Source organism: Hyla sarda (genome assembly GCF_029499605.1).
Source record: "Hyla sarda isolate aHylSar1 chromosome 2 unlocalized genomic scaffold, aHylSar1.hap1 SUPER_2_unloc_7, whole genome shotgun sequence".
NCBI lineage: Eukaryota > Metazoa > Chordata > Amphibia > Anura > Hylidae > Hyla > Hyla sarda.
Genome location: NW_026607614.1, coordinates 120,126 through 141,534, shown reverse-complemented (window position 1 = coordinate 141,534; position 21,409 = coordinate 120,126). Strand labels below are relative to the sequence as shown.

General features: G+C 44.4%; 1 protein-coding gene across 1 annotated transcript; it reads left to right on the top strand.

The window, feature by feature from the left end:
- The first annotated feature begins 733 nt into the window (after positions 1-733).
- On the top strand, positions 734-20,979 carry LOC130298401 (uncharacterized). Its single transcript, XM_056551320.1, has 2 exons — positions 734-770; positions 19,776-20,979. Exon 2 carries the CDS (start codon positions 19,801-19,803, stop codon positions 20,926-20,928), a length of 1,128 nt encoding a protein of 375 aa, XP_056407295.1. The 5' UTR covers positions 734-770; positions 19,776-19,800; the 3' UTR covers positions 20,929-20,979.
- Positions 20,980-21,409: the final 430 nt, after the last annotated feature.

The following is a 21,409-nucleotide window of genomic DNA, read 5'->3' as shown; positions in this document are numbered from 1 at the left end:
AGAGGCAGAGGGTATAGAGAAGAGACAGAGGTTACAGAGAAGAGACAGAGGTTACAGAGAAGAGACGGAGGATACAGAGAAGAGACGGAGGATACAGAGAAGAGACGGAGGATACAGAGAAGAGACGGAGGGTCCAGAGAAGACAGGATACAGAGAAGAGACAGAGGGTCCAGAGAAGAGACAGAGGGTACAGCGAAGAAACAAGATATATAGAAGAGACGGAGAGTACAGAGAAGAGACAGAGGGTATAGAGAAGAGACAGGGTACAGAGAAGAGACAGAGGTTACAGAGAAGAGACAGAGGATACAGAGAAGAGACAGAGGTTACAGAGAAGAGACAGAGGATATAAAGAACAGTTCATAGCCATGCAGAGGGGTTGGCCTGACCTCTGGGGAGGGGACAGGTCTCATTTTGTGGGTGCTGGGGACATAAAGGAGACTTCTCAGTATTCTTGCCATTGTTCTCTATGTTTGCACTTTACTATCTCCATTTATTCCTAAATGCTCCATCATCCTGTGCGGGCCGGATATTCCACAACATCCACGTGGGCCCGACCTGGCCAAGAATATTCTGAATGACCTGCTGTTATGTGACATTGGGGTTATTGTGTCCTCTATGTCACCTTCTTGTGTTCTGTGAAAGAACCAATTAGAGCTTGGTCTATTGTTCTCTGGTATCGCCCACCTGAGAGTAGGGATAAGCTCAAGATAAGATACTACGAGCTAGGAACAGAGGCCGCCGGGTACGTAGAACTCTCTCCTACTACACAGGTACGATGATTTTATGTATGTAAATCCTCTATGTTATAACTATATAAGTATATGGACAGGTGTAGATGAGATCTGTAGACGGGGGAAGTGTAGATGAGATCTGTAGACGGGGGAAGTGTAGATGAGATCTGTAGACGGGGGAAGTGTAGATGAGATCTGTAGACACTTTAGGTGTAGATGAGATCTGTAGACAGGCGAGGTGTAGATGAGATCTGTAGACGGGGGAAGTGTAGATGAGATCTGTAGACACATGAGGTGCAGATGAGATCTGTAGACGGGTGAGGTGTAGGTGAGATCTGTGGACAGGTGAAGTGTAGATGAGATCTGTAGACAGGTGAGGTGTAGATGAGATCTGTAGACAGGTGAGGTGTAGATGAGATCTGTAGACAGGTGAGGTGTAGGTGACATCTGTAGACAGGTGAGGTGTAGGTGACATCTGTAGACAGGTGAGATGTAGACTGTAGACAGGTGAGATGTAGATGAGATCTATAGACAGGTGAGGATGAGATCTGTAGACAGGTCAGGTGTGGATGAGATCTGTAGACAGGTGAGGTGTAGATGAGATCTGTAGACAGGTGAGGTGTAGGTGAGATCTGTAGACAGGTGAGATGTAGACTGTAGACAGGTGAGATGTAGATGAGATCTGTAGACAGGTGAGGTATAGGAGAGATCTGTAGACAGGTGAGGTGTAGATGAGATCTGTAGACAGTTGAGGATGAGATCTGTATACGGTGAGGTGTAGATGAGATCTGTAGACAGTTGAGGTGTAGATGAGATCCGTAGAGAGGTGAGGATGAGATCCGTAGACAGGTCAGGTGTAGATGAGATCTGTAGACACTTTAGGTGTAGATGAGATCTGTAGACAGGTGAGGTGTAGATGAGATCTGTAGACGGGTGAAGTGTAGATGAGATCTGTAGACGGGTGAAGTGTAGATTAGATCTGTAGACAGGCGAGGTGTAGATGAGATCTGTAGACGGGTGAAGTGTAGATGAGATCTATAGACACATGAGGTGCAGATGAGATCTGTAGACAGGTGAGGTGTAGAAGAGATCTGTAGACAGGTGAGGTATAGATGAGATTTGCGGACAGGTGAAGTGTAAAAGAGATCTAAAGACAGGTTAGGTGTTAATGAAATCTGTAGATAGGTGAGGTGTAGGTGAGATCTGTAGACAGGTGAAGTGTAGATGAGATCTGTAGACAGGTGAGGTGTTGATGAAATCTGTAGACAGATGAGGTGTAGATGAGATCTGTAGACAGGTGAGGTGTTGATGAAATCTGTAGACAGGTGAGGTGTAGGTGAGATCTGTAGATAGGTGAGGTGTTGATGAAATCTATAGACAGGTAAGGTGTAGAAGAGATCTGTAGATAGGTGAGGTGTAGGTGAGATCTGTGGACAGGTGAAGTGTAGATGAGATCTGTAGACAGATGAGGTGTAGATGAGCTCTGTGGACAGGTGTAGATGAGATCTGTAGACAGGTGAGGTGTAGATGAGCTCTGTGGACAAGTGAAGTGTAAATGTGATCTGTAGACAGGTGAGATGTAGATGAGATCTGTAGACATGTGAGGTGTAGATAAGATCTGTAGACAGGTGAGGTGTAGATAAGATCTGTAGACAGTTGATGATTAGATCTGTAGACGGTGAAATGTAGATGAGATCTGTAGACAGTTGAGGTGTCGATGAAATCTGTAGACAGATGACGTGTAGATGAGATCTGTAGACAGGTGAGGTTTAGATGTTATCTGTAGACAGGTGAGGTGTAGATGAGATCTGTAGACAGGTGAGGTGTAGATTAGATCTGTAGACAGGTGAGGTGTAGATTAGATCTGTAGACAGGTGAGGTGTAGGTGAGATCTGTAGACAGATGAGGTGTAGATGAGATCTGTAGACAGGTGAGGTGTAGATGTGATCTGTAGACGGGTGAGGTGTAGGGGAGATCTGTGGACAGGTGAGGTGTAGGTGACATCTGTAGACAGGTGAGATGTAGACTGTAGACAGGTGAGATGTAGATGAGATCTGTAGACAGGTGAGGATGAGATCTGTAGACAGGTGAGGATGAGATCTGTAGACAGGTCAGGTGTGGATGAGATCTGTAGACAGGTGAGGTGTAGATGAGATCTGTAGACAGGTGAGGTGTAGGTGAGATCTGTAGACAGGTGAGATGTAGACTGTAGACAGGTGAGATGTAGATGAGATCTGTAGACAGGTGAGGTATAGGAGAGATCTGTAGACAGGTGAGGTGTAGATGAGATATGTAGACAGTTGAGGATGAGATCTGTATACGGTGAGGTGTAGATGAGATCTGTAGACAGTTGAGGTGTAGATGAGATCCGTAGAGAGGTGAGGATGAGATCCGTAGACAGGTCAGGTGTAGATGAGATCTGTAGACACTTTAGGTGTAGATGAGATCTGTAGACAGGTGAGGTGTAGATGAGATCTGTAGACGGGTGAAGTGTAGATGAGATCTGTAGACGGGTGAAGTGTAGATGAGATCTGTAGACAGGTGTGGTGTAGATGAGATCTGTAGACAGGCGAGGTGTAGATGAGATCTGTAGACGGGTGAAGTGTAGATGAGATCTATAGACACATGAGGTGCAGATGAGATCTGTAGACAGGTGAGGTGTAGAAAAGATCTGTAGACAGCTGAGGTATAGATGAGATTTGCGGACAGGTGAAGTGTAAAAGAGATCTAAAGACAGGTTAGGTGTTAATGAAATCTGTAGATAGGTGAGGTGTAGGTGAGATCTGTAGACAGGTGAAGTGTAGATGAGATCTGTAGACAGGTGAGGTGTAGATGAGATCTGTAGACAGGTGAGGTGTTGATGAAATCTGTAGACAGGTGAGGTGTAGGTGAGATCTGTAGATAGGTGAGGTGTTGATGAAATCTATAGACAGGTAAGGTGTAGAAGAGATCTGTAGATAGGTGAGGTGTAGGTGAGATCTGTGGACAGGTGAAGTGTAGATGAGATCTGTAGACAGATGAGGTGTAGATGAGCTCTGTGGACAGGTGTAGATGAGATCTGTAGACAGGTGAGGTGTAGATGAGCTCTGTGGACAAGTGAAGTGTAAATGTGATCTGTAGACAGGTGAGATGTAGATGAGATCTGTAGACATGTGAGATGTAGATAAGATCTGTAGACAGGTGAGGTGTAGATAAGATCTGTAGACAGTTAATGATTAGATCTGTAGACGGTGAAATGTAGATGAGATCTGTAGACAGTTGAGGTGTCGATGAAATCTGTAGACAGATGACGTGTAGATGAGATCTGTAGACAGGTGAGGTTTAGATGTTATCTGTAGACAGGTGAGGTGTAGATGAGATCTGTAGACAGGTGAGGTGTAGATTAGATCTGTAGACAGGTGAGGTGTAGGTGAGATCTGTAGACAGATGAGGTGTAGATGAGATCTGTAGACAGGTGAGGTGTAGATGTGATCTGTAGACGGGTGAGGTGTAGGGGAGATCTGTGGACAGGTGAGGTGTAGATGAGATCTATAGACAGGTGAGGTGTAGGTGAGATCTGTGGGCAGGTGAAGTGTAGATGAGATCTGTAGACAGGTGAGGTGTAGATGAGATCTGTAGACAGGTGAGGTGTAGGTGACATCTGTAGACAGGTGAGATGTAGACTGTAGACAGGTGAGATGTAGATGAGATCTATAGACAGGTGAGGATGAGATCTGTAGACAGGTCAGGTGTGGATGAGATCTGTAGACAGGTGAGGTGTAGATGAGATCTGTAGACAGGTGAGGTGTAGGTGAGATCTGTAGACAGGTGAGATGTAGACTGTAGACAGGTGAGATGTAGATGAGATCTGTAGACAGGTGAGATATAGGAGAGATCTGTAGACAGGTGAGGTGTAGATGAGATCTGTAGACAGTTGAGGATGAGATCTGTATACGGTGAGGTGTAGATGAGATCTGTAGACAGTTGAGGTGTAGATGAGATCCGTAGAGAGGTGAGGATGAGATCCGTAGACAGGTCAGGTGTAGATGAGATCTGTAGACACTTTAGGTGTAGATGAGATCTGTAGACAGGTGAGGTGTAGATGAGATCTGTAGACGGGTGAAGTGTAGATGAGATCTGTAGACGGGTGAAGTGTAGATGAGATCTGTAGAAAGGTGAGGTGTAGATGAGATCTGTAGACAGGCGAGGTGTAGATGAGATCTGTAGACGGGTGAAGTGTAGATGAGATCTATAGACACATGAGGTGCAGATGAGATCTGTAGACAGGTGAGGTATAGATGAGATTTGCGGACAGGTGAAGTGTAAAAGAGATCTAAAGACAGGTTAGGTGTTAATGAAATCTGTAGATAGGTGAGGTGTAGGTGAGATCTGTAGACAGGTGAAGTGTAGATGAGATCTGTAGACAGGTGAGGTGTTGATGAAATCTGTAGACAGATGAGGTGTAGATGAGATCTGTAGACAGGTGAGGTGTTGATGAAATCTGTAGACAGGTGAGGTGTAGGTGAGATCTGTAGATAGGTGAGGTGTTGATGAAATCTATAGACAGGTAAGGTGTAGAAGAGATCTGTAGATAGGTGAGGTGTAGGTGAGATCTGTGGACAGATGAAGTGTAGATGAGATCTGTAGACAGATGAGGTGTAGATGAGCTCTGTGGACAGGTGTAGATGAGATCTGTAGACAGGTGAGGTGTAGATGAGATCTGTAGATAGGTGAGGTGTAGATGAGCTCTGTGGACAAGTGAAGTGTAAATGTGATCTGTAGACAGGTGAGATGTAGATGAGATCTGTAGACATGTGAGGTGTAGATAAGATCTGTAGACAGGTGAGGAGTAGATAAGATCTGTAGACAGTTGATGATTAGATCTGTAGACGGTGAGATGTAGATGAGATCTGTAGACAGTTGAGGTGTCGATGAAATCTGTAGACAGATGACGTGTAGATGAGATCTGTAGACAGGTGAGGTTTAGATGTTATCTGTAGACAGGTGAGGTGTAGATGAGATCTGTAGACAGGTGAGGTGTAGATGAGATCTGTAGACAGGTGAGGTGTAGGTGAGATCTGTAGACAGATGAGGTGTAGATGAGATCTGTAGACAGGTGAGGTGTAGATGTGATCTGTAGACGGGTGAGGTGTAGGGGAGATCTGTGGACAGGTGAGGTGTAGATGAGATCTGTAGACAGGTGAGGTGTAGGTGAGATCTGTAGATAGGTGAGGTGTTGATGAAATCTGTAGACAGGTAAGGTGTAGAAGAGATCTGTAGATAGGTGAGGTGTAGGTGAGATCTGTGGACAGGTGAAGTGTAGATGAGATCTGTAGACAGATGAGGTGTAGATGAGATCTGTAGACATGTGAGGTGTAGTTGTGATCTGTAGGCAGGTGAGATGTAGACTGTAGACAGGTGAGATGTAGACTGTAGACAGGTGAGATGTAGACTGTAGACAGGTGAGATGTAGATGAGATCTGTAGACAGGTGAGGTGTAGATGAGCTCTGTGGACAAGTGAAGTGTAAATGTGATCTGTAGACAGGTGAGATGTAGATGAGATCTGTAGACATGTGAGGTGTAGTTCTGATCTGTAGGCAGGTGAGATGTAGACTGTAGACAGGTGAGATGTAGACTGTAGACAGGTGAGATGTAGATAAGATCTGTAGACAGGTGAGGTGTAGATAAGATCTGTAGACAGTTGAAGATTAGATCTGTAGACGGTGAGATGTAGATGAGATCTGTAGACAGTTGAGGGGTCGACGAAATCTGTAGACAGATGACGTGTAGATGAGATCTGTAGACAGGTGAGGTTTAAATGTTATCTGTAGACAGGTGAGGTGTAGATGAGATCTGTAGACAGATGAGGTGTAGATGAGATCTGTAGACAGGTGAGGTGTAGATGTGATCTGTAGACGGGTGAGGTGTAGGGGAGATCTGTGGACAGGTGAGGTGTAGATGAGATCTGTAGACAGGTGAGGTGTAGATGAGATCTGTAGACAGGTGAGGTGTAGATGAGATCTGTAGACAGATGAGGTGTAGATGAGATCTGTAGACAGGTGAGGTGTAGATGTGATCTGTAGACGGGTGAGGTGTAGGGGAGATCTGTGGACAGGTGAGGTGTAGATGAGATCTGTAGACAGGTGAGGTGTAGGTGAGATCTGTAGACAGGTGAGGTGTAGATGAGATCTGTAGACAGGTGAGGTGTAGATGAGCTCTGTGGACAAGTGAAGTGTAAATGTGATCTGTAGACAGGTGAGATGTAGATGAGATCTGTAGACATGTGAGGTGTAGTTGTGATCTGTAGGCAGGTGAGATGTAGACTGGTGAGATGTAGATGAGATCTGTAGACAGGTGAGGTGTAGATAAGATCTGTAGACAGGTGAGGTGTAGATAAGATCTGTAGACAGTTGAGGATTAGATCTGTAGACGGTGAGATGTAGATGAGATCTGTAGACAGTTGAGGTGTCGATGAAATCTGTAGACAGATGACGTGTAGATGAGATCTGTAGACAGGTGAGGTTTAGATGTTATCTGTAGACAGGTGAGGTGTAGATGAGATCTGTAGACAGGTGAGGTGTAGGTGAGATCTGTAGACAGATGAGGTGTAGATGAGATCTGTAGACAGGTGAGGTGTAGATGTGATCTGTAGACGGGTGAGGTGTAGGGGAGATCTGTGGACAGGTGAGGTGTAGATGAGATCTGTAGACAGGTGAGGTGTAGGTGAGATCTGTAGATAGGTGAGGTGTTGATGAAATCTGTAGACAGGTAAGGTGTAGAAGAGATCTGTAGATAGGTGAGGTGTAAGTGAGATCTGTGGACAGGTGAAGTGTAGATGAGATCTGTAGACAGATGAGGTGTAGATGAGATCTGTAGACATGTGAGGTGTAGTTGTGATCTGTAGGCAGGTGAGATGTAGACTGTAGACAGGTGATATGTAGACTGTAGACAGGTGAGATGTAGACTGTAGACAGGTGAGATGTAGACTGTAGACAGGTGAGATGTAGATGAGATCTGTAGACAGGTGAGGTGTAGATGAGCTCTGTGGACAAGTGAAGTGTAAATGTGATCTGTAGACAGGTGAGATGTAGATGAGATCTGTAGACATGTGAGGTGTAGTTCTGATCTGTAGGCAGGTGAGATGTAGACTGTAGACAGGTGAGATGTAGACTGTAGACAGGTGAGATGTAGATGAGATCTGTAGACAGGTGAGGTGTAGATAAGATCTGTAGACAGGTGAGGTGTAGATAAGATCTGTAGACAGTTGAAGATTAGATCTGTAGACGGTGAGATGTAGATGAGATCTGTAGACAGTTGAGGGGTCGATGAAATCTGTAGACAGATGACGTGTAGATGAGATCTGTAGACAGGTGAGGTTTAAATGTTATCTGTAGACAGGTGAGGTGTAGATGAGATCTGTAGACAGGTGAGGTGTAGATGAGATCTGTAGACAGGTGAGGTGTAGGTGAGATCTGTAGACAGATGAGGTGTAGATGAGATCTGTAGACAGGTGAGGTGTAGATGTGATCTGTAGACGGGTGAGGTGTAGGGGAGATCTGTGGACAGGTAAGGTGTAGATGAGATCTGTAGACAGGTGAGGTGTAGGTGAGATCTGTAGACAGGTGAGGTGTAGATGAGATCTGTAGACAGGTGAGGTGTAGATGAGCTCTGTGGACAAGTGAAGTGTAAATGTGATCTGTAGACAGGTGAGATGTAGATGAGATCTGTAGACAGGTGTGGTGTAGATGAGATCTGTAGACAGGTGAGGTATAGATTAGATCTGTAGACCGGTGAAGTGTAGAAGAGATCTATAGACAGGTGAGGTGTAGGTGAGATCTGTAGACAGGTGAGGTGTTGATGAATTCTTTAGACAGGTGAGGTGTAGATGAGATCTGTAGACATGTGAGGATGAGATTTGTGGACAGGTGAAGTGTAAAAGAGATCTAAAGACAGGTGAGGTGTTAATGAAATCTGCAGACAGGTGAGGTGTAGGTGAGATCTGTAGACAGGTGAGGTGTTGATGTAATCTGTAGACAGATAAGGTGTAGATGAGATCTGTAGACAGGTGAGGTGTTGATGAAATCTGTAGACAGGTAAGGTGTAGAAGAGATCTGTAGATAGGTGAGGTGTAGGTGAGATCTGTGGACAGGTGAAGTATAGATGAGATCTGTAGACAGATGAGGTAGATGAGCTCTGTGGACAGGTGTACATGTGATCTGTAGACATATGAGGTGTAGTTGTGATCTGTAGGCAGGTGAGATGTAGACTGTAGACAGGTGAGATGTAGACTGTAGACAGGTGAGATGTGGATGAGATCTGTAGACAGGTGAGGTGTAGATAAGATCTGTAGACAGGTGAGGTGTAGATAAGATCTGTAGACAGGTGAGGTGTAGATAAGATCTGTAGACAGTTGAGGATTAGATCTGTAGACAGATGAGGTGTAGATGAGATCTGTAGACGGGTGAGGTGTAGATGAGATCTGTAAACAGGTGAGGTGTAGATGAGATCTGTAGACAGGTGAGGTGTAGATGAGATCTGTAGACAGGTGAGGTGTAGATGAAATCTGTAGACAGGTGAGATGTAGATTAGATCTGTAGACAGGTGAAGTGTAGAAGAGATATATAGACGGGTGAGGTGTAGATAAAATCTGTAGACAGATGAGGTGTAGATGAGATCTGTAGGTAGGTGAAATCTGTAGACAGATGAGGTGTACATGAGATCTGTAGGCAGGTGAGATCTGTAGACATATGAGGTGTAGATGAGATCTGTAGACAGGTGAGGTGTAGATGAGATCTGTAGACAGGTGAGGTGTAGGTGAGATCTGTAGACGGATGAGGTGTAGATGAGATCTGTAGACAGGTGAGGTGTTGATGAAATCTGTAGACAGGTAAGGTGTAGAAGAGATCTGTAGATAGGTGAGGTGTAGGTGAGATCTGTGGACAGGTGAAGTGTAGATGAGATCTGTAGACAGATGAGGTGTAGATGAGATCTGTAGACATGTGAGGTGTAGTTGTGATCTGTAGGCAGGTGAGATGTAGACTGTAGACAGGTGAGATGTAGACTGTAGACAGGTGAGATGTAGACTGTAGACAGGTGAGATGTAGATGAGATCTGTAGACAGGTGAGGTGTAGATGAGCTCTGTGGACAAGTGAAGTGTAAATGTGATCTGTAGACAGGTGAGATGTAGATGAGATCTGTAGACATGTGAGGTGTAGTTCTGATCTGTAGGCAGGTGAGATGTAGACTGTAGACAGGTGAGATGTAGACTGTAGACAGGTGAGATGTAGATGAGATCTGTAGACAGGTGAGGTGTAGATAAAATCTGTACACAGTTGAGGATTAGATCTGTAGACGGTGAGATGTAGATGAGATCTGTAGACAGTTGAGGTGTCGATGAAATCTGTAGACAGATGACGTGTAGATGAGATCTGTAGACAGGTGAGGTTTAGATGTTATCTGTAGACAGGTGAGGTGTAGATGAGATCTGTAGACAGGTGAGGTGTAGATGAGATCTGTAGACAGGTGAGGTGTAGGTGAGATCTGTAGACAGATGAGGTGTAGATGAGATCTGTAGACAGGTGAGGTGTAGATGTGATCTGTAGACGGGTGAGGTGTAGGGGAGATCTGTGGACAGGTGAGGTGTAGATGAGATCTGTAGACAGGTGAGGTGTAGGTGAGATCTGTAGACAGGTGAGATGTAGATGAGATCTGTAGACAGGTGTGGTGTAGATGAGATCTGTAGACAGGTGAGGTATAGATGAGATCTGTAGACCGGTGAAGTGTAGAAGAGATCTATAGACAGGTGAGGTGTAGGTGAGATCTGTAGACAGGTGAGGTGTTGATGAATTCTTTAGACAGGTGAGGTGTATATGAGATCTGTAGACATGTGAGGATGAGATTTGTGGACAGGTGAAGTGTAAAAGAGATCTAAAGACAGGTGAGGTGTTAATGAAATCTGCAGACAGGTGAGGTGTAGGTGAGATCTGTAGACAGGTGAGGTGTTGATGTAATCTGTAGACAGATAAGGTGTAGATGAGATCTGTAGACAGGTGAGGTGTTGATGAAATCTGTAGACAGGTGAGGTGTAGGTGAGATCTGTAGATAGGTGAGGTGTTGATGAAATCTGTAGACAGGTAAGGTGTAGAAGAGATCTGTAGATAGGTGAGGTGTAGATGAAATCTGTAGACAGATGAGGTGTAGATGAGATCTGTAGGTAGGTGAAATCTGTAGACAGATGAGGTGTAGATGAGATCTGTAGGTAGGTGAGATCTGTAGACAGATGAGGTGTAGATGTTATCTGTAGACAGGTGCAGATGAGATCTGTAGACAGGTGAGATGTATATGAGATCTGTAGACAGGTGAGATGTAGATGAGATCTGTAGACAGGTGAGGTGTAGATGAGATCTGTAGACAGGTGAGGTGTAGATGAGATCTGTAGACAGTTGAGGATGAGATCTGTATACGGTGAGGTGTAGATGAGATCTGTAGACCGTTGAGGTTGAGGTGTAGATGAGATCCGTAGACAGGTGAGGATGAGATCCGTAGACAGGACAGGTGTAGATGAGATCTGTAGAAACTTAAGGTGTAGATGAGATCTGTAGACAGGTGAGGTGTAGATGAGATCTGTAGACGGGTGAAGAGTAGATGAGATCTGTAGACACATGAGGTGCAGATGAGATCGGTAGACAGGTGAGGTGTAGATGTTATCTGTAGACAGGTGAGATGTATTTGAGATCTGTAGACAGGTGAGATGTAGATGAGATCTGTAGACAGGTGAGGTGTAGATGAGATCTTTTGATAGGTGAGATCTGTAGACAGATGAGGTGTAGATGAGATCTGTAGACAGGTGAGGTGTAGGTGAGATCTGTAGATAGGTGAGGTGTTAATGAGATCTGTAGACAGGTGAGGTGTAGATGTTATCTGTAGACAGGTGAGATGTATATGAGATCTATAGACAGGTGAGATGTAGACTGTAGACAGGTGAGATGTAGATGAGCTCTGTAGACAGGTGAGGTATAGGAGAGATCTGTAGACAGGTGAGGTGTAGGTGAGATCTGTAGACAGATGAGGTGTAGAAGAGATCTGTAGACAGGTGAGGTGTAGATGAAATCTGTAGACAGGTGAGGTATAGATGAGATCTGTAGACAGGTGAAGTGTAGAAGAGATCTATAGACTGGTGAGGTGTTGAGGAATTCTTTAGACAGGTGAGGTGTAGATGAGATCTGTAGACATGTGAGGTGTAGATGAGATCTGTTGATAGGTGAGATCTGTAGACAGATGAGGTGTAGATGAGATCTGTAGACAGGTGAGGTGTAGGTGAGATCTGTAGATAGGTGAGGTGTTGATGAGATCTGTAGACAGGTGAGGTGTAGATGTTATCTGTAGACAGGTGAGATGTATATGAGATCTGTAGACAGGTGAGATGTAGACTGTAGACAGGTGAGATGTAGATGAGCTCTGTAGACAGGTGAGGTATAGGATAGATCTGTAGACAGGTGAGGTGTAGGTGAGATCTGTAGACAGATGAGGTGTAGAAGAGATCTGTAGACAGGTGAGGTGTAGATGAAATCTGTAGACAGGTGAGGTATAGATGAGATCTGTAGACAGGTGAAGTGTAGAAGAGATCTATAGACTGGTGAGGTGTTGATGAATTCTTTAGATAGGTGAGGTGTAGATGAGATCTGTAGACATGTGAGGATGAGATTTGTGGACAGGTGAAGTGTAAAAGAGATCTAAAGACAGGTGAGGTGTTAATGAAATCTGCAGACAGGTGAGGTGTAGGTGAGATCTGTAGACAGGTGAGGTGTTGATGTAATCTGTAGACAGATAAGGTGTACATGAGATCTGTAGACAGGTGAGGTGTTGATGAAATCTGTAGACAGGTGAGGTGTAGGTGGGATCTGTAGACGGATGAGGTGTAGATGAGATCTGTAGATAGGTGAGGTGTTGATGAAATCTATAGACAGGTAAGGTGTAGAAGAGATCTGTAGATAGGTGAGGTGTAGGTGAGATCTGTGGACAGGTGAAGTGTAGATGAGATCTGTAGACAGATGAGGTAGATGAGCTCTGTGGACAGGTGTACATGTGATCTGTAGACATATGAGGTGTAGTTGTGATCTGTAGGCAGGTGAGATGTAGACTGTAGACAGGTGAGATGTAGACTGTAGACAGGTGAGATGTGGATGAGATCTGTAGACAGGTGAGGTGTAGATAAGATCTGTAGACAGGTGAGGTGTAGATAAGATCTGTAGACAGTTGAGGATTAGATCTGTAGACAGATGAGGTGTAGATGAGATCTGTAGACGGGTGAGGTGTAGATGAGATCTGTAAACAGGTGAGGTGTAGATGAGATCTGTAGACAGGTGAGGTGTAGATGATATCTGTAGACAGGTGAGGTGTAGATGAAATCTGTAGACAGGTGAGATGTAGATTAGATCTGTAGACAGGTGAAGTGTAGAAGAGATATATAGACGGGTGAGGTGTAGATAAAATCTGTAGACAGATGAGGTGTAGATGAGATCTGTAGGTAGGTGAAATCTGTAGACAGATGAGGTGTAGATGAGATCTGTAGGCAGGTGAGATCTGTAGACATATGAGGTGTAGATGTTATCTGTAGACAGGTGAGATGTAGATGAGATCTGTAGACAGGTGAGGTGTAGATGAGATCTGTAGACAGGTGAAGTGTAGGTGAGATCTGTAGATAGGTGAGGTGTTGATGAGATCTGTAGACAGGTGAGGTGTAGATGATATCTGTTGATAGGTGAGATCTGTAGACAGATGAGGTGTAGATGAGATCTGTAGACAGGTGAGGTGTAGGTGAGATCTGTAGATAGGTGAGGTGTTGATGAGATCTGTAGACAGGTGAGGTGTAGATGTTATCTGTAGACAGGTGAGATGTATATGAGATCTGTAGACAGGTGAGGTGTAGGTGAGATCTGTAGACAGGTGAGATGTAGACTGTAGACAGGTGAGATGTAGATGAGCTCTGTAGACAGGTGAGGTATAGGAGAGATCTGTAGACATGTGAGGTTTAGATATGATCTGTAGACAGGTGAGGTGTAGATGAGATCTGTAGACAGGTGAGATGTAGATGAGATCTGTAGACAGGTGAGGTATAGATGACATCTGTAGAAAGGTGAGGTGTAGATGTTATCTGTAGACAGGTGAGATGTATATGAGATCTGTAGACAGGTGAGGTGTAGGTGAGATCTGTAGACAGGTGAGATGTAGATATTATCTGTAGACAGGTGAGATGTATATGAGATCTGTAGACAGGTGAGGTGTAGGTGAGATCTGTAGACAGGTGAGATGTAGACTGTAGACAGGTGAAATGTAGATGAGCTCTGTAGACAGGTGAGGTATAGGAGAGATCTGTAGACAGGTGAGGTTTAGATGTGATCTGTAGACAGGTGAGGTGTAGATGAGATCTGTAGACAGGTGAGGTGTAGATGAGATCTGTAGACAGGTGAGGTGTAGATGAGATCTGTAGACAGTTGAGGATGAGATCTGTATACGGTGAGGTGTAGATGAGATCTGTAGACAGTTGAGGTTGAGGTGTAGATGAGATCCGTAGACAGGTGAGGATGAGATCCGTAGACAGGACAGGTGAAGATGAGATCTGTAGAAACTTAAGGTGTAGATGAGATCTGTAGACAGGTGAGGTGCAGATGAGATCTGTAGACAGGTGAGGTGTAGATGTTATCTGTAGACAGGTGAGGTGTAGATGTTATCTGTAGACAGGTGAGATGTAGATGAGATCTGTAGACAGGTGAGGTGTAGATGAGATCTGTTGATAGGTGAGATCTGTAGACAGATGAGGTGTAGATGAGATCTGTAGACAGGTGAGGTATAGGAGAGATCTGTAGACAGGTGAGATGTAGATGAGCTCTGTAGACAGGTGAGGTATAGGAGAGATCTGTAGAGAGGTGAGGTGTAGGTGAGATCTGTACACAGATGAGGTGTAGAAGAGATCTGTAGACAGGTGAGGTGTAGATGAGATCTGTAGACAGGTGAGATGTAGATGAGATCTGTAGACAGGTGAGGTGTAGATGTTATCTGTAGACAGGTGAGATGTATATGAGATCTGTAGACAGGTGAGGTGTAGATGAGATCTGTAGACAGGTGAGGTGTAGATGAGATCTGTAGACAGGTGATGTGTAGGTGAGATCTGTAGACAGGTGATGTGTAGGTGAGATCTGTAGACAGGTGAGGTGTAGATGAGATCTGTAGACAGGTGAGATGTAGATGTGATCTGTAAACAGGTGATGTGTAGGTGAGATCTGTAGACAGGTGAGATGTAGATGTGATCTGTAAACAGGTGAGGTGTAGATGTGATCTGTAGACAGGTGAGGTATAGATGAGATCTGTAGACACGTGAGGTGTAGATGAGATCTGTAGACACGTGATGTGTAGATGAGATCTGTAGACAGGTGAGTTGTAGATGTGATCTGTAGACAGGTGAGGTGTAGATGTGATCTGTAGACAGGTGAGGTGTAGATGAGATCTGTAGACAGGTGAGGTGTAGATGAGATCTGTAGACAGGTGAGGTGTAGATGTTATCTGTAGACAGGTGAGATGTAGATGAGATCTGTAGACAGGTGAGTTGTAGATGAGATCTGTAGATAAGTGAGGTGTAGGTGAGATCTGTGGACAGGTGAGGTTTAGGTGGGATCTGTAGATAGGTTAGGTGTAGATTAGATCTGTAGGCAGGTGAGGTGTAGATGTGATCTGTAGACAGGTGAGGTGTAGATGTGATCTGTAGACAGGTGAGGTGTAGATGTGATCTGAAGACAGGTGAGATGTAGATGAGATCTGTAGACACGTGAGGTGTAGATGAGATCTGTAGACACGTGAGGTGTAGATGAGATTTGTAGACAGATGAGGTGTAGATGAGATCTGTAGATAGGTGAGGTGTAGGTGAGATCTGTAGACAGATGAGGTGTAGATGAGCTTTGTGCACAGGTTTAGATGAGATCTGTAGATAGGTGAGCTGTAGGTGACATCTGTAGACAGGTGAGTTGTAGGTGACATCTGTAGACAGTTGAGGTACAGATGAAATCTTTAGACAGATGAGGTGTAGATGAGATCTGTAGACAGATGGTGTAGATAAGCTCTGTGGACAGGTGTAATTGAGATCTGTAGATAGGTGAGGTGTTGATGAAATCTGTAGACAGGTGAGGTGTAGATGAGATCTGTAGACAGGTGCGGTGTAGGTGAGATCTGTAGACAGAGGAGGTGTAGATGAGATCTGTAGACAGGTGAGGTGTAGATGAGATCTGTAGACAGGTGAGGTGTAGATGAGATCTGTAGACAGGTATAGATTAAATCTGTAGACAGGTGAGTTGTAGAGGAGATCTGTAGACAGGTGAGTTTTGGGTGACATCTGTAGACAGGTATAGATTAGATCTGTAGACAGGTGAGGTGTAGATGAGATAAGTAGACAGGTGAGGTGTAGATGAGATCTGTAGACAGATGAGGTGTAGATGAGATCTGTAGACAGATGGTGTAGATAAGCTCTGTGGACAGGTGTAATTGAGATCTGTAGATAGGTGAGGTGTTGATGAAATCTGTAGACAGGTGAGTTGTAGGGGAGATCTGTAGACAGGTGAGTTGTGGGTGACATCTGTAGACAGGTATAGATAAGATCTGTAGACAGGTGAGGTATAGATGAGATCTGTAGACAGGTGAGGTGTAGATGAGATAAGTAGACAGGTGAGGTGTAGATGAGATCTGTAGACAGATGAGGTGTAGATGAGATCTGTACACAGATGGTGTAGATAAGCTCTGTGGACAGGTGTAATTGAGATCTGTAGATAGGTGAGGTGTTGATGAAATCTGTAGACAGGTGAGGTGTAGATGAGATCTGTAGACAGGTGCGGTGTAGGTGAGATCTGTAGACAGAGGAGGTGTAGATGAGATCTGTAGACAGGTGAGGTGTAGATGAGATCTGTAGACAGGTGAGGTGTAGATGAGATCTGTAGACAGGTATAGATTAGATCTGTAGACAGGTGAGTTGTAGTGGAGATCTGTAGACAGTTGAGTTGTGGGTGACATCTGTAGACAGGTATAGATTAGATCTGTAGACAGGTGAGGTATAGATGAGATCTGTAGACAGGTGAGGTGTAGATGAGATAAGTAGACAGGTGAGGTATAGATGAGATCTGTAAAAAGGTGAGGTGTAGATGTGATCTGTAGAAAGGTGAGGTGTTGATGAAATTGTAGACAGGTGAGGTATAGATGAGATCTGTAGAAAGGTGAGGTGTAGATGTGATCTGTAGAAAGGTGAGGTGTTGATGAAATTGTAGACAGGTGCGGTGTAGGTGAGATCTGTAGACAGGTGAGGTGTAGATGAGATCTGTAGACAGGTGAGGTGTAGATGAGATCTGTAGACAGGTATAGATTAGATCTGTAGACAGGTGAGTTGTAGAGGAGATCTGTAGACAGGTGAGGTATAGATGAGATCTGTAGAAAGGTGAGGTGTAGATGTGATCTGTAGACAGGTGAGGTGTTGAAGAAATTGTAGACAGATGATGTGTAGATGAGATCTGTAGATAGATGAGGTATAGATGAGATCTGTAGACAGGTATAGATTAGATCTGTAGACAGGTGAGTTGTAGAGGAGATCTGTAGACAGGTGAGGTATAGATGAGATCTGTAGAGAGGTGAGGTGTCGAGATAAATAGACAGGTGAGGTATAGATGAGATCTATAGACAGATGAGGTGTAGATGTGATCTGTAGACAGGTGAGGTGTAGATGAGATCTGTAGACAGGTGAGGTGTAGATGAGATCTGTAGACTGGTGAGGTGTAGATGAGATCTGTAGACAGGTGAAGTGTAGAAGAGATCTATAGACAGGTGAGGTATAGATGAGATCTGTAGAAAGGTGAGGTGTAGATGTGATCTGTGGAAAGGTGAGGTGTTGATGAAATTGTAGACAGGTGCGGTGTAGGTGAGATCTGTAGAAAGGTGAGGTGTAGATGTGATCTGTAGAAAGGTGAGGTGTTGATGAAATTGTAGACAGGTGAGGTATAGATGAGATCTGTAGAAAGGTGAGGTGTAGATGTGATCTGTAGAAAGGTGAGGTGTTGATGAAATTGTAGACAGGTGAGGTATAGATGAGATCTGTAGAAAGGTGAGGTGTAGATGTGATCTGTAGAAAGGTGAGGTGTTGATGAAATTGTAGACAGGTGCGGTGTAGGTGAGATCTGTAGACAGGTGAGGTGTAGATGAGATCTGTAGACAGGTGAGGTGTAGATGAGATCTGTAGACAGGTATAGATTAGATCTGTAGACAGGTGAGTTGTAGAGGAGATCTGTAGACAGGTGAGGTATAGATGAGATCTGTAGAAAGGTGAGGTGTAGATGTGATCTGTAGACAGGTGAGGTGTTGAAGAAATTGTAGACAGATGATGTGTAGATGAGATCTGTAGATAGATGAGGTATAGATGAGATCTGTAGACAGGTATAGATTAGATCTGTAGACAGGTGAGTTGTAGAGGAGATCTGTAGACAGGTGAGGTATAGATGAGATCTGTAGAGAGGTGAGGTGTCGAGATAAATAGACAGGTGAGGTATAGATGAGATCTATAGACAGATGAGGTGTAGATGTGATCTGTAGACAGGTGAGGTGTAGATGAGATCTGTAGACAGGTGAGGTGTAGATGAGATCTGTAGACTGGTGAGGTGTAGATGAGATCTGTAGACAGGTGAAGTGTAGAAGAGATCTATAGACAGGTGAGATATAGATGAGATCTGTAGAAAGGTGAGGTGTAGATGTGATCTGTAGAAAGGTGAGGTGTTGATGAAATTGTAGACAGGTGAGGTATAGATGAGATCTGTAGAAAGGTGAGGTGTAGATGTGATCTGTAGACAGGTGCAGTGTAGAAGAGATCTATAGACAGGTGAGGTGTAGATGAGATCTGTAGACAGATGAGGTGTTGATGAAATTGTAGACAGATGAGGTGTAGATGAGATCTGTAGATAGGTGAGGTGTAGGTGAGATCTGTAGACAGATGAGGTTTAGATGAGATCTGTAAACAGGTGAGGTATAGATGGGATCTGTAGACAGATGAGGTGTAGATGAGATCTGTAGACAGATGAGGTGTAGATGAGCTCTGTGGACAGGTGTACATGTGATCTGTAGACATATGAGGTGTAGTTGTGATCTGTAGGCAGGTGAGATGTAGACTGTAGACAGGTGAGATGTAGACTGTAGACAGGTGAGATGTGGATGAGATCTGTAGACAGGTGAGGTATAGATGAGATCTGTAGACAGGTGAGTTGTAGGCAAAATCTGTAGACAGGTGAGTTGTAGGCGACATCTGTAGACAGGTGAGGTGTAGATGAGATCTGTAGACAGGTGAGGTGTAGATGAGATCTGTAGACAGGTGAGGTATAGATGACATCCGTAGACAGGTGAGGTGTAGATGAGATCTGTAGACAGGGGAGGTATAGATGACATCTGTAGACAGGTGAGGTGTAGATGAGATCTGTAGACAGGTGAGGTATAGATGACATCTGTAGACAGGTGAGGTGTAGATGACATCTGTAGACAGGTGATGTGTAGATGAGATCAGTAAACAGGTGAGTTGTAGGTGACATCTGTAGACAGGGGAGTTGTAGGTGACATCTGTAGACAGGTGAGGTATAGATGAGATCTGTAGACAGATGAGGTGTAGATGTGATATGTAGACAGGTGAGGTGTAGATGAGAGCTGTAGACAGGTGAGGTGTAGATGAGATCTGTAGACAGATTAGGTGTACATAAGATCTGTAGACAGGGGAGGTGTAGACAGGTAACGTATGGATGAGATCTATAGACAGTGGTGACCAGTTTCTTATATTTATGTTATTCTTCAGTTCTTTTCAGCATTTTGTGTTACTATTATGTTTGGCTGTTCTGGTCCTGATGGTTTGTTTGGGATTATGTTATTAAGATATAGAATTCTATTGATCTTCATTGTTTTTCTGAATGACTAAACAATGAAATCATCTGTAATGTGAATTGTGTTATAGACGAGTTCAATGCTCTGGGTTCACGACTGTTTTCTTCCATGTTCTCTGAAGGCTTCTTGAAACATCAGACGTCATCATGGCTTTATTCACCAAGGCTTGGGAGTCAGTAGGTTTTCTCCAGACCATCAACTCTGTGGTTCTGGGGCTCGTGGCTCAGGTCAGTGACTCCGCATCCACAGAGGAAATCGAGTTTGTGAAGAAGACTTTGGAGTCCATTGACCGTCAGCTGGCAATAGGAAAGGGCTTGATGAGAGATTGTGATGTCACCAGGTGTGAAGATGACATAGTGGTGGTCTATCAGCAGTTGGCAGCCATTGTCCGTGCCGGAAAATCTTACAAAGACAAAGAGAAAGAAGTGTTCATACAATACGTGTATGACTACAAGATCGAACGGCAGCTAAACGCACTGTACAATCGACTTCTTGGAGTCTCTGTCCTGGCAGACCAAGTCACTCTCCTACAGCAGGTGATAAGAGACCACCACCCCCGCCGCTGGGAGATGATCGCCTTCTGCCAGCAGGTTAACTTCGTCCTGGCCACCGGCCTGCTCTGCCTCTTTGTTCATGGATCTCTTACAGGAAGAGACACCCAACTCATGATGGGCAGGTGGACAGACAAAATGGCTGCTCTTTATAGGAGAATGGAGGACACCTCTAGAGACTGTGCTGCATACTTCAGGGAGCAGGCCCAGGAGGATGTTGAAAAGTATTTGCCCCTCAATGAGTCATTACCAGATGAAGAAAAAGCTTCCAGCATATTGAAATTGATGGAGAAGAATTATGACTGGCTGCGCTGGGCTGTCATGGTCTCTCGACCACCTCAAAACAAGGATGGAGAGGTATTGGTGAAGGGAAGTTACATCTCCATTCTGGGGGATTGTGGAACTCAGGTGGTGCTGAGCTATAGTGAGAATCCAGTGTCCCTGGACAAGGGAAAGGTCAACCATCTGATTGGTGAACTAGAGTGGAAACTTCCCAACCCTCCCCCTGATGTCTATGCCAATATTGAGGCAGATCCAGGTTATGCTAAGAGGTACCTCGCCCAGCGCATGCTCAAGAAGTTGTCGGAGGGCTTAAGCAAGGCTGTCACCATACACACTGTGCCGGGGAAGCTGGAGATGAGCGGCAACTTCCCTCCGGCCTCCTACGTATTGTATGAGTACAAGCACCGGATGGCGTCCGGGACAGTGTGCATCTTCGGCTAAACATGTAAAGGTTGTATGAACAATAATTGTATCTTTTTTTTTGTTAGTGTTGCGATTAGAGATGAGCGAACTTACAGTAAATTTAATTCGTCACAAACTTCTCGGCTCGGCAGTTGATGACTTATCCTGCATAAATCAGTTCAGCTTTCAGGTGCTCCCATGGGCTGGAAATGGTGGATATAGTCCCAGGAGAGTCTTTCCTAGGACTGTATCCATCTTTTCCAGCCCACCGGAGCACCTGAAAGCTGAACTCATTTATGCAGGATAAGTCATCAACTGCCGAGCCGAGAAGTTTGTGACAAATCGAATTTACTGTAAGTTCGCTCATCTCTAGTTGCGATCTTTCCAATAAAACCAATCTACAAAAGGATAGTTTCGGCATCTTTATTTTTTATTTTTTTACAGAATCAAAAAGATTTTAATTGAGACACAGCAGTTGTGAACACTCACTAAAGCCTCATGAAATAGCTGACAGTCAAAC